The sequence below is a fragment of the Poecilia formosa genome, unplaced genomic scaffold, assembly GCF_000485575.1.
Source record: "Poecilia formosa unplaced genomic scaffold, Poecilia_formosa-5.1.2 Scaffold386, whole genome shotgun sequence".
In the NCBI taxonomy this organism is placed as follows: domain Eukaryota; kingdom Metazoa; phylum Chordata; class Actinopteri; order Cyprinodontiformes; family Poeciliidae; genus Poecilia; species Poecilia formosa.
In genome coordinates this window covers 554,448-565,380 of record NW_006800325.1, presented here as the reverse complement: position 1 = coordinate 565,380, position 10,933 = coordinate 554,448, and the positions used below count along the sequence as shown (strand labels likewise).

The 10,933-nt window shown below is 40.8% G+C and overlaps 2 protein-coding genes across 3 annotated transcripts in view; both read right to left on the bottom strand.

Moving 5' to 3' along the window:
• Window positions 1–671: 671 nt before the first annotated feature.
• Window positions 672–5,447, bottom strand: LOC103154431 (torsin-2A-like). Its single transcript, XM_007575709.2, has 5 exons — window positions 5,254–5,447; window positions 3,939–4,204; window positions 3,593–3,768; window positions 2,289–2,416; window positions 672–1,180 (listed from the first exon to the last, which is right to left on the bottom strand). Exons 1-5 carry the CDS (start codon window positions 5,381–5,383, stop codon window positions 936–938), a joined length of 945 nt encoding a protein of 314 aa, XP_007575771.1. The 5' UTR covers window positions 5,384–5,447; the 3' UTR covers window positions 672–935.
• A 2,294-nt stretch (window positions 5,448–7,741) lies between these two features.
• The window catches only part of LOC103154429 (SH2 domain-containing protein 3C-like), a 43,760-nt gene continuing 40,568 nt past the window's right edge, over window positions 7,742–10,933 (bottom strand). For both annotated transcript variants that reach the window (XM_007575707.2, XM_007575708.2), the window contains 4 exons: window positions 10,225–10,396; window positions 9,569–9,680; window positions 9,257–9,463; window positions 7,742–8,286 (listed from right to left, as the gene is read on the bottom strand). In XM_007575707.2, coding sequence (XP_007575769.1) covers window positions 8,117–8,286; window positions 9,257–9,463; window positions 9,569–9,680; window positions 10,225–10,396 — 661 coding nt within the window. In that variant the 3' untranslated portion in view covers window positions 7,742–8,116. The remainder of the gene's footprint in view (window positions 8,287–9,256; window positions 9,464–9,568; window positions 9,681–10,224; window positions 10,397–10,933) is intronic.

Below are 10,933 nucleotides of genomic sequence, written 5' to 3'. Positions count from 1 at the left end.
CACCTTGAAATTAAAACATTTTCATTCAAATCTCTGATCCCTTTCCATAAAATAATAACTTATAAAATAAAGTCAGTCTTTGTTCCTCTGCATCCCTAAAAGGACCAAAGAAATCAAAAATCTTCACTGAACCCTGTGAGGCGTCTGAAGTCGCCTGAAGGCTGACAGAAGGAGAGCAAAAATAATTTAAATAAAATAAAACAAGTCAATGAAGCAGCTGCAGCTTTTTAAAAAGCTGTAGGTTTTAAAAGTCGTCTAAGGTTTGGTCCACGGTAGAAATACGGTGGCATATTAAAAAAATAAGAGTAAATTTCTGCCAAAAGATTCAGAAATTTTGACATTAATTTTAAACATTTTCTAGAAAAAACACAGAAAATTCTAAGCTCCAAAAGTAAAAATGTTTGACTTTTGAAACTAAGAAATGTACAAGTTTTTTATAATCTCTAAGATCTCAAAATTTCAGATGTTTTTTGGGCAAATATTTGACTTCAGTTTTTCTCTAGAAAATTTCAGAGTTTAATCTAAACATTTTTTCCAACAAATTTCTCACTTTTCAAAGTGACAAATTTCCAGATTTTCTGTAGAAAATTTGAGATTAATGTTCAAATTTCAGATTTTTTTTGGAGTGAATTTTTGACTTTTGGAGCTTTGAAATGAATTAATCTGTAAACTTTTTTTTTGGCTGAGTTTTGCTCCTGTGTCTGTCTAACCGCCCCAAATCGCCGTGGTAGAAAGGATTCCTGGTTCAGACCATGAAGAGGCAGCAGCCACCAAACTCTGCTGCTGCGGTTTGTTTCCTCCTGCTGCCTTCTGCCTTCACAGAGCTTTTCCCTCCGGTTGCCCATGAGCATCGGGTCGTCGGTTCAAATCCTGCGTCCTGAAAGCGGATCGGAGGCGTTTTCCTCCCAGTGGAACCAGAACCGTCTGGCTGCGGCTCACAGGAAGAAGCTGATCTTTGCAGCGACCGTCTTGCATCCCGTGGTGGAGAAGTAGTGTCCCTCTGCGGGGTCATAGGTCATGTCTCCCCCCACCGCCTCCACCACGTCGTCGCGGTTACAGCTGCCGCGCTGGCAGAGCTGCGCGTGGACGCAGCGCTCCACGTGGGTCCGGGTCAGCGGCAGGAAGGGGACGAAGCGAGTGATGAGATTCTGCTGGATGATGCTGGACAGGTAGAGTCCACCTGGGGAGACAGACGGGTTCAGACAGGATTCACTGCAGAGACGATCAGGAAGAATCCTGAGTCAGTCATTTATCATCCTGATATCAGGAAAACCCAACACAGACATGTTGATATGAACATGTTCAGGTCTGCTCAGCCATTAATGGTCACGACTTCAGTCACTGAAGAAGCTGGCTGTTCAAGTGTTGTATCAAAATATATTGATGGAAAGTTTAGTGGAAGGAAAAAGGTGCAGAAGGCGTGGATCAACCCTTGGTACTGATCGGAACATTTCAAATATATAAACAAAATATCTTTATTAAAATAACGGTGAGTAAAAACTCCAGGTTGGCTCCGTTCACACAGCAGTCGAATTATTTGACCCAAATATGAACATCCGAGTTTTTCATGGCAGTCTGAACATCTCAATTATGATGTACCAAAAAAAAAAAAACACATCCAATTTGTCCAACTTCCATATGTGGAACCAAGTCATATCAGATAGTTTTCAGAACGTCTGCAGTCTGAATGTCACATTTTGTCTGATTTTTACGTCGTTGAAGTGAGACATGCGTCATCATCCTGCAGCAGAAGAAGCCAGATGGTAAATCTGGAACCACAGGTTCTGGAACATCCAAGTCTCTGTAGGTAATAACGTATGAATTATCCATGTTCAGTAATATACCAGCTTCACAGTTTGATTTAACTTTCAGTAATATCTGTTCAAATAGTAAAAGCCAAATTTTGTAAAATCATAAGAAGAGCAGAAAAACTGGTTTCTGCTGCTGGTTTCCATAGAGATGATCAGAATATCAAAACGATGCGGCTTAAAAATAACATCTCTGAATGTTTTATATTAAATTTAATTTACAATTTAATACTTTTTTCCCTCTCTCGCTTTCTTTTCTTAAAAAGAAATTACAAATGACAGAAAATATAATCAGAAATAGTTCTTTTTCCTTCTGTGGGTTGACTTGAATTCACAGAAGACGTAAAACAAGATGGCCGCTGTGGCTGTGATGACATCACTCTGGACTTTGGAAACCCAGAGAGAGAACTGGAGGAAAAACAATCCAGACTTTAATAAACTAAATAATCAGAACTCAGAGATCTGACGGGCGTCTCTTACTGGTTTTGTTGCTGTAAACCGACTGCTGGACGACTTCCTGCAGGTCAGACGGTTTGATCTCGTCTCTGTCCCGTCCAGCCAGCCGGTTCTCCAGAACCAGCCGGTGTATTGCCTCCTTTCCTGCGGTGCTGCAGACAAACAGAAACCAGGAGGCAGAGGTTTACAGCAGCTGCGTTGCCATGACAACAGCATCCCAAAAGGAGGCTCCACATCCGCTGGTCAGACAGTAACATGAACCCAAAGGAAAGAACCGGCCAGCTGCCAGCAGAGGCAGAAATCAGGAGGAAAGACGGCGTTGGGTCGGACACACACTGAACAAACCGCTGAACAACGACAGACTCTCAGCTGGAATCACCAAGGAAACGGTGACAAACACCTGGAGACGAGAACGTCAGGGAGACGGCCACACCTGGAACCAACGATACCACGGAGCATCGGGGCCGCCGCAGGTAGAAAAATAAAAAAGGAGGAGCAATTTCCCACCAAAAGACTCAAAAACCTGCGAGGAGAAACTCCAAAACTGTTAAATTAATCAGAAATTTTCTCAATAAAAAAAAGAACAGGAAAAACAGACATTTTGAGATTAATCTCAGAAATGTTCCAGGAAAAATTTGAAAATCTGAGATTGAAAACTTTTCAAGCTCAGAAGTTTCCTTGATTTTTTTCTAGAAATATCAGTGATTAATCTCAACATTTCTGAATTTTTTCTAGCAAATTTATCACTTTTCAAGCTCAGAAATTCCCAGTTTTTCCCCCCCAAAATTCTGAGATTAAACTCAGTATTTTCTAGCAAATTTTTGACTTCAAACTCAGAAATGTCCAAGTTTTTCCTATCTATCATGGCACTAATATGACGTCGTATTTTATGGCATATACAATCGTATATGGGCATATTCACCCATCCCATATCCGGCATGGGACGGGTGAAAGGGAAACGTAACAAAAACCGCACTATATCACTATTGCTGTCTTTTTATTATATAAGAAATGTAATTAACATCACGTGAATAAGTTTGTTCATGTGATAAGTTATAAAAAAAAAAAACATGCAGCACCATCATCCTCTGACTACTTCCTGTCTTCTTCTTCATGGTTTCTGCCAGTAGTAACATCTGGTTGTTGTTGTTTCCACTGCAGTTTTACTTTGATAATCGTGAAAAACCACCTCATCCTAGCAGCAAAACTTTTAATCCAAAAACTTGAGTTTTTAAAAACTGGCGTGATTTCATTAAGCTAATTCATTTTCATGATTCCAGTTTGTGTAATTTTATGGTGAATGATTGTGTGTCTGGTGTCCAGGCTACCTTATGAAGACGTAGATGGCCTTCCTGTAGTTGGTGCGAAACACAACGTGGGACGGACCCAGGAACGGCTCCAGGACGTCGATCAGGCCTGCAGGCATCTTCTCCATCTCATCAAAAATGAAGACGGAGCGCGCGCAGGCCGTCAGGTTTCCCTTCACCCAGCTCTTCAGCTCCTCCTGCCGACCAGAGCAGACACACAGCTTCAAAACCAGCAGATTCTGGGACAAATCACTAAAACTAACTGAATTAGACTAACACAAAGTCACAACAGAATAAAACTAAAATATAATGAAAAACCCAGAGCGGTTCTGATGGCGGTTCTGCAGCCTTGTCCAGAGCGACTCACCCGGTACTGAGCGACGAGCTCGGCAGAGGGGAAGTGGAGCGTGGGGACGAACTGGTGGACGAAGGGGCTGCTCATGGCCGAGCCGTACAGGTGGTTCCCCAGCAAGGTGCTGACCAGCGTCTTCCCGGTCCCAGAGGAGCCGTGGAAGGACAGAACCAGGGGCCGATCCGGGTTCTTATTGAGGAGAAAGCTGGAAACTTCTTCTGAGACCAGGTCCTGTGCCAGGTGCTGACCGAAGACGTTCTTGTACAGGTCCCACTCCAAGTCTGCTCATCACGACACAAACAGGTTAAAGCTTAAACCTGTCAGTTATTATTATTATTTATTTTACCAGGATAAAAAAATACATTAATATCAAAAACCTGTTTTTAAAGGAGTCCTGGTTGAGAGGAAGCATCAAATACACAAAAACTGAATTGTCTGAATTGTGTTATTTTTATAAGCAATTCAAGCCAAAGGTTTTTATTTAGGAACGACATGAAACTTTGATATTTTAAACTAGTAGATATGCCTGACTGCCACGATTACAAATTTTACTGAACAATAAATTATACCATAAGTTATCATGATAAATAATAATATTGATGTTTTGAGACCATTTGCATGTGAAAACTTTGAGGCGGTTTCCCTCAGTCCAGACGTTTTGTGGGCCTCCCAGGATCCCAGGATCCCTTTTGACTGACAAAAGTCACGTTTTTCTCAAAGTTTACGCCTTCAGTGCTGATAAACTACTGCTGCGGTTTTAGACTGATTAAACCCAAAGACAAGTAGACATTTTTTGCATAAACCAAATGTAGTTCATGTTTTCAAGTCTGGTAAGATATTTAAACAGGTGTCAGAAGAATCTGAAATCTATCTTTCTTCTGTAAAGGAGGAAAACACAAGTTCACCCTGAGAGCAGAGCAGAAGATGCTAAAAGAAGTTTTCAAACATGTATGCTACATCAGCAACAGCACATGTTAAACTATTGTTTTCTAAGAACTGGACTTCTGGAATATGAAAATATTTGGACACCAGAACGGAGCACAAGTTTGTCATGAAACAAATAAATATTCTGGACCAAAGAGCCTCATACTAAATGTGAAGCATAGAGGTGGAAGTGTTATGGTGTGGGGATGATTTCCTGCAGCAGGACCAGCCTAGCTGACCCTTACAGAATCCGGAAAATGTGAGACCATCAGAAAAAGACATTTAAGCTGAAACAGAACATGACGGCGACCCAAAACATACCGGTAAGTCAGTCTGAGCTGAATGTTATCCTGTTAGCCGCCTGCTAGCATGTAGCATTAGCTGAAAACAACATGACCAAACTCACCTCTGATGCTGGGCTTGAAGTCGCAGTCGCAGCTGTCTGAGAAGCTGCAGTAAAGCTTCTGGAAGACGCCGCAGGCCGGCCTGGAGCTGAGCAGCAGCAGCAGCAGCAGCGCCGGCAGGACGGCCAGCATTTTGGTTCCCAGCCGGAAAACCTCCGCTGTCTTCCTCAGAGCTCCGCCGGGCGGGTTGTAGTTCTTTAAGGAAACCGGAAGTAATGCGGATGTACCGAACGTGGTCACTGAAGGGACTACAAATCCCAGAACGAATGTGAACGTATTGTGTTGACCAGAAGAAGGACACGTTGGAGGATCACAGTCCAGCTGACTTTTTAATATTTCTTCACAGAAAACTATGAAGGTTTTTCTGGGCCATTGTAGACCGAAAAAAGTGGGGGTGGAGCGGTACATTCATGGCATAAAAGACATTTTGAGATTATTCCCAGAAATGTTCTAGAAATATGTGAGTTTCAAAAGTCGAAAATTTGAGATCAATTAAAAAAAAAAAAAAGAAAAAAAAAGAGGACATTTCCGAAAGTTTGAGAAAAAAAAAACTGGAATATTTCTGAGATTAAATACAAAATTTCATTTTTTTCCAGCACATTTTCGACTTTTGAAACTCAGAAATTTCAACGTTTTTTTCTAGGAAATTTCTCATATTTTGAGGGTTTTTCTTGACTGAAATATGTTTCTTTTTCATTTCTACAATGGCACTGATACGCCATCTTTCGTCTCTTCTTTCCAATAATCAAAACTTTAATTCCACCTTTAAGCTTGTTGAACGTTCATATATTTGTCTTGGAAGTAAAGCAGAAGAGTTGCTGATTTTGGTTGTATTTGTTTAGTTTTCTTGCTACAACTCAGCCAATCAACAAAATCTACACACTAACTTTGTAGAGATTTTGTCTTTATTTTTATTTTGATCATTTTTGTGGAAATATTAAGAGTTTTGTGTGACTTAATCAGCAACACATCGGCAGATGTCTCAGGTTTTCTCAGAGTGCAACATGAAAAATAATTAAAATAATAAATGGAAATATCTTTGATTGTTTGCACCCCGTGAACAAAAATATTGGCACATAAATATAATAATAAGAAAGTTAATATTTTGACTCGAAACTTTGTTTAAAAGTAAAATCATCCATAACATGATTCAACGATTCATTTGTTAAATTCATATTTAAAAAATGTAAACAAACACAAAATAAATTCTTGCTACAAATCGTATTATTACATAAAAATAAAACAGAATATGATAAAAAATGTATTTTTGAACAGCAGAGGGCGCTATTTTCAAACTAGTGAACTGTTTATTTTTTGAATTCCTGCAAAAGCAAACAAGACAAAGATTTTCATCTTTTTGTAAACTGGCAGCAACATTTTAGAGCAACACACTAAAAATAATCCAGAGATCTTTGGAGTAAGTTTATTAAAAACTTCATAGTAAAGTTTGAGAGAAAAAATGATACAGGAACCTTTAATAAAGTCAATTTTCTGAGAGGAAAATGTTATTTATTCACAGTTATAACACTAAACAGATAAATATTAAATGTAAGATTATATAAGTTCTCTGTACATTTGAATTATTGCTGTCAGAAGCTGTTCCCTCAAACTGATACTGCTTCAACAGATTTACCATTTATTAATAAAATTAATAGTGAAGATGGAGAGACATTGTTTGGTCTAGTATTTAATGAAGGTCCAGCCTTCAGGCACACAAATCATTTCTACCCCGCAGACAAAGGTTCAGCATTAACTTCCTGTAGTCCCAACAGAACCGGGAACTGGACCTCATTTCATCTGCAGTTCTACACATTTCACACAAGCATTGTGTTGACAGCCTGCTGCACGGTCTGAAGTCCTGGACTCTTATTCTCTGGAACTGATGGATGATAAAAGGATAAAAGAACTGCTTCACCTCACAAATTACAGGATTAAGTGTCTTAGTTGGAGTTTTTCAACGTAAAAATCCAAATATATGTTAGAAAACACAAAAAACAACACTCATATCACATTTCCTTTCAATATTTGTGCTGTAAGCCTTAATAAAGTTTTGTTATCATGCATTCACTCTCCTTCCTTCAGGTTTACGTCAGCGAGGCTCAGATAAAAATGTTTCCATGTAGCAACTGCACAATCTGTCACATTTAAAGTGTATTTAGCCCCCAAAACAAATTTTTTTGCTGATAAACTCTCTAAATATATTCTTGAGGTTTCTATCTTTAAGTTTCTATGTGAATTTAAAGATGTTTTTGGGTAAATTTGCTTAGTTCTGCAATGTTTGCAGCGCTAAACTGGCACAGTGCTGCCCCCTTTGGGTTGAAATGTGGTCACTGCAGTTTAATTTTCTGATTGGTTACAAAGGTGCATTTAGGTTTAGCATTTACATTTTTGTTTTATTTTGTTAATTTTAATTTTTCACATTTATGCAATGAACTACAAAAATATATTAATACAACCAAAATAACACAGAAAAATCCATTTTGGTTACTGAAATAACATAAAACTGATATAAGTTAAAAACAAATAAAGATATTTAAAAACAGCATTAAAAAAATAATGTTTCTACAATAAATTGAAACGTTAACTTCTTGTTTTCTTCTTGAACTTTTTAAAGCAGTCACCTCAGATGATGTCTGTAAGTCTCTGAAATGTTTTTGTTGCTGGAACAACAATGGGAGGGGAACAGACAGCCAGTCGTGTTTGGTCTTTAGAAATGCCCACATCGACACCCTCTCTAAATTTCCTACATTTGTCAGGGAGCGTGGTTATGATTTCACAGAGGGTTAGTTACACTTTAAAGTGACTTGAACGGATGTCAGAGAATCCACCACTTAAAGCCGGCTGATCAGTTAAACGTCTCTGGGATCAGCATCGTCTGATCGGCGGTTCCAGCCGGTTGGACAAGGCGGTCAGCACCTGGTCAAACTTGGAGTATCTGAGGACCTGGTTCTCCTCGGCTCCCCTGCTCCCCCACAGCAGCCTCATCTGGAAGTCAGTGAGGAAGATCTCCCTGACCTCGGCCTGCTCCTGGAAACCTGGAACGTCACAGTTCACCATCAGCTCACGTCGGTTACAACCGTCTGGTTTCACTTTGACACTTTGAGGTTAGCATGCTGCTGCCAATGAGGGTAACTCAGGGTTTCTATATTTTATATTAAAAAGAATTCAGATTTTTTTTTGTCTTTTGTTATGCTTGAGCAGACATGGAAAATACAAAAACAATAAAGAAAAGAATTGGCAGGAATACAGATTTTTGCCCCGACTACACTCTTATATTTTAAAAGGATATTTTTTTGTTCTGACTTTGAAGAAAATATGCATCTATAGGTGCATTCCCATCGGCCATGTTTAGTCCGCTTTAATCCACCTCTAGTTTGTTTGCCTTGAAAGTCCAGTTCGTTTTTGGAGTTGTGACTGTGTAATCGAACCAAAACAATCAAACTCTGGTCCGTATACAAACCTCGGGTCGGGATTCGGTTGAAGTAAATTCTGGTTCAGTTCAAATGCATCTGTGAACATCTAGTGCTAAAGTTTGACGCTACTCCATTTTGTTTGCATTTTGTGAAAAAGGAAGTTGTGCTCGATGTCTTTGTCAGAGGTTTTCATGTTGTTTCCTTCAGTGGTTCTTGGTGCAGCGCCCCCACAGGCGAGGAGGGGAACAGGCAAGTTGCTCAAAGGGTTTGGTAGGTTTGACTCAGTGCAGTGAGAAAGAGAATCACAGCAGCTGGAGATGGAACAAATGTTTCAACTTTGGACCTCAATTGCACCAAGTCTATCAGATTATCAGGTGTGAAAACAGCCTAAAGTGCTTTTGGGTTTCCAATTAATCCTTGTAATACCTATTCCATGTCAGCAGGTGGCAGCCATGTCCACAATAAATACATCAACAGAAGGAGATGAGCATGGCTAAAGCAGAGGTAGACAAAAAGTTTGCCTAGGCTGCTGCCTCTGTGACCCGACTTGACCCAGTGGAGGCAGCAGGACCAGAACTGTCCAGGTTCTTACCCTTTAATCTGCTCTTAGCGTTGGAGTGATAGATCCTGCTCAGCTGAGCGATAGTTCTGGCCGCCGTCAGGTGGAGCATGACCACCTCCACTCCAGCCTCCGCTGTCTCCCACGGCTCCGACCCCTCGGCCACCGCAGAGCTCTTCTCCAGCAGGGTGAGGAGGGGCAGGACGTGGGGGAAGGTGGTGCTGGACAGCGGACAGCTTTCTGCAGGACAGACACACCCAGAGCGAATGGCTGATTCTAACTTTACTTCACAGAGTATAAAAGAAAGAAAATAAATAAATAAATAAATATATACACGTGTTTTACCTCGTCCATCATTCAGGCTCTTCAGAAACGGCCGCAGCGTTTTCTCGTACAGAATGGCGCCCTCTGTGTGTCGCTGCCGTAACGTCGTCCAAGTCTGCTCCAGACGAGACACCTGAGGAACGAAGGAACGTCAAAAACCACAAACAGAAAAATATAACTTATATAACTTAATTTAGATTTTTTCTGGGAGATTTGAGTTGCTTTTGGCTGCTGAGTGAATTTGGCCTCAGACAGGAGAGAAAGAAGCAGTTTGATGGATTCATGTTGGAAACTTTATCACCTTCTGCTCTCCTCTCTTCCTGCTGCTTTAGCAACAAAGTTGCTACGTTTTGTTTTAAAATGTAGCTTCGTTTTAAGGCAATGAAGAGCAAAATTAATGATCACATGTGACACCTTTCACACCATCGTCTGGCTTTCCAAACTGAAGCTCCAACTTTGACATTAATAACAGCAGATAGTTTAATTATAACAGCAATCTTTGTATCTTTACAGCCAGAGATAACACGTTTAGAGTTCAGTGTTGCTCATTGTGTTTTATTCTCTGTGTGTAAGAGGTAACCACTCCACAGCTCCATGTCTTTTGCTCTTTCCTGTCCCAACTGTCCATCCGTAAAGATTAGCAAACCGCAGGGTTAAATCTGATCTGTTCCTCTCACCTGCGGCAGCTCCAGCGCTCTCATGACGGCGGCGAAGCCGAACATGTCGCCTGTGGTGGTCTTCAACTCGGCTGCGATCTGGATGACTTTATTCAGCAGAGCGGCCCGCTCCTCCGTCGTTCCCGTGCATCCCAACACGTTGACGGCCAACATGGTGGCCATGGTCTGAAACCTGCAGCAATACCTCATCAGAACTGGGAAGTAACTGAAACAGTTACAATAAGGAATAACTTTATTCCTCTGGATTCTTCCTAATTCTCAAATACAGAAAAACTTTCCCAAAGTATAAGAAGTTTTAGAATTTAGAAGGTTTTTAGGTTATTTAAACCCACAATGATAATGTTGATCAGAATGGCCAATTGGATGGTTGGTTGGATGTCCGGTTGGATGTTTATTTGATTGGGTGTATGTCTGGTTGTGTGCCTGGTTGGATGTCTGGTTGGATGTCTGGTTGTGTGCCTGGTTGGATGTCTGGTTGGATGCCTGGTTGTGTGCCTGGTTGGATGTCTGGTTGGATGCCTGGTTGTGTGCCTGGTTGGATGCCTGGTTGTATGCCTGGTTGTATGTCTGGTTGGATGTCTGGTTGGATGCCTGGTTGTGTGCCTGGTTGTATGTCTGGTTGGATGCCTGGTTGTGTGCCTGGTTGGATGCCTGGTTGTATGCCTGGTTGTATGTCTGGTTGGATGCCTGGTTGTGTGCCTGGTTGTAT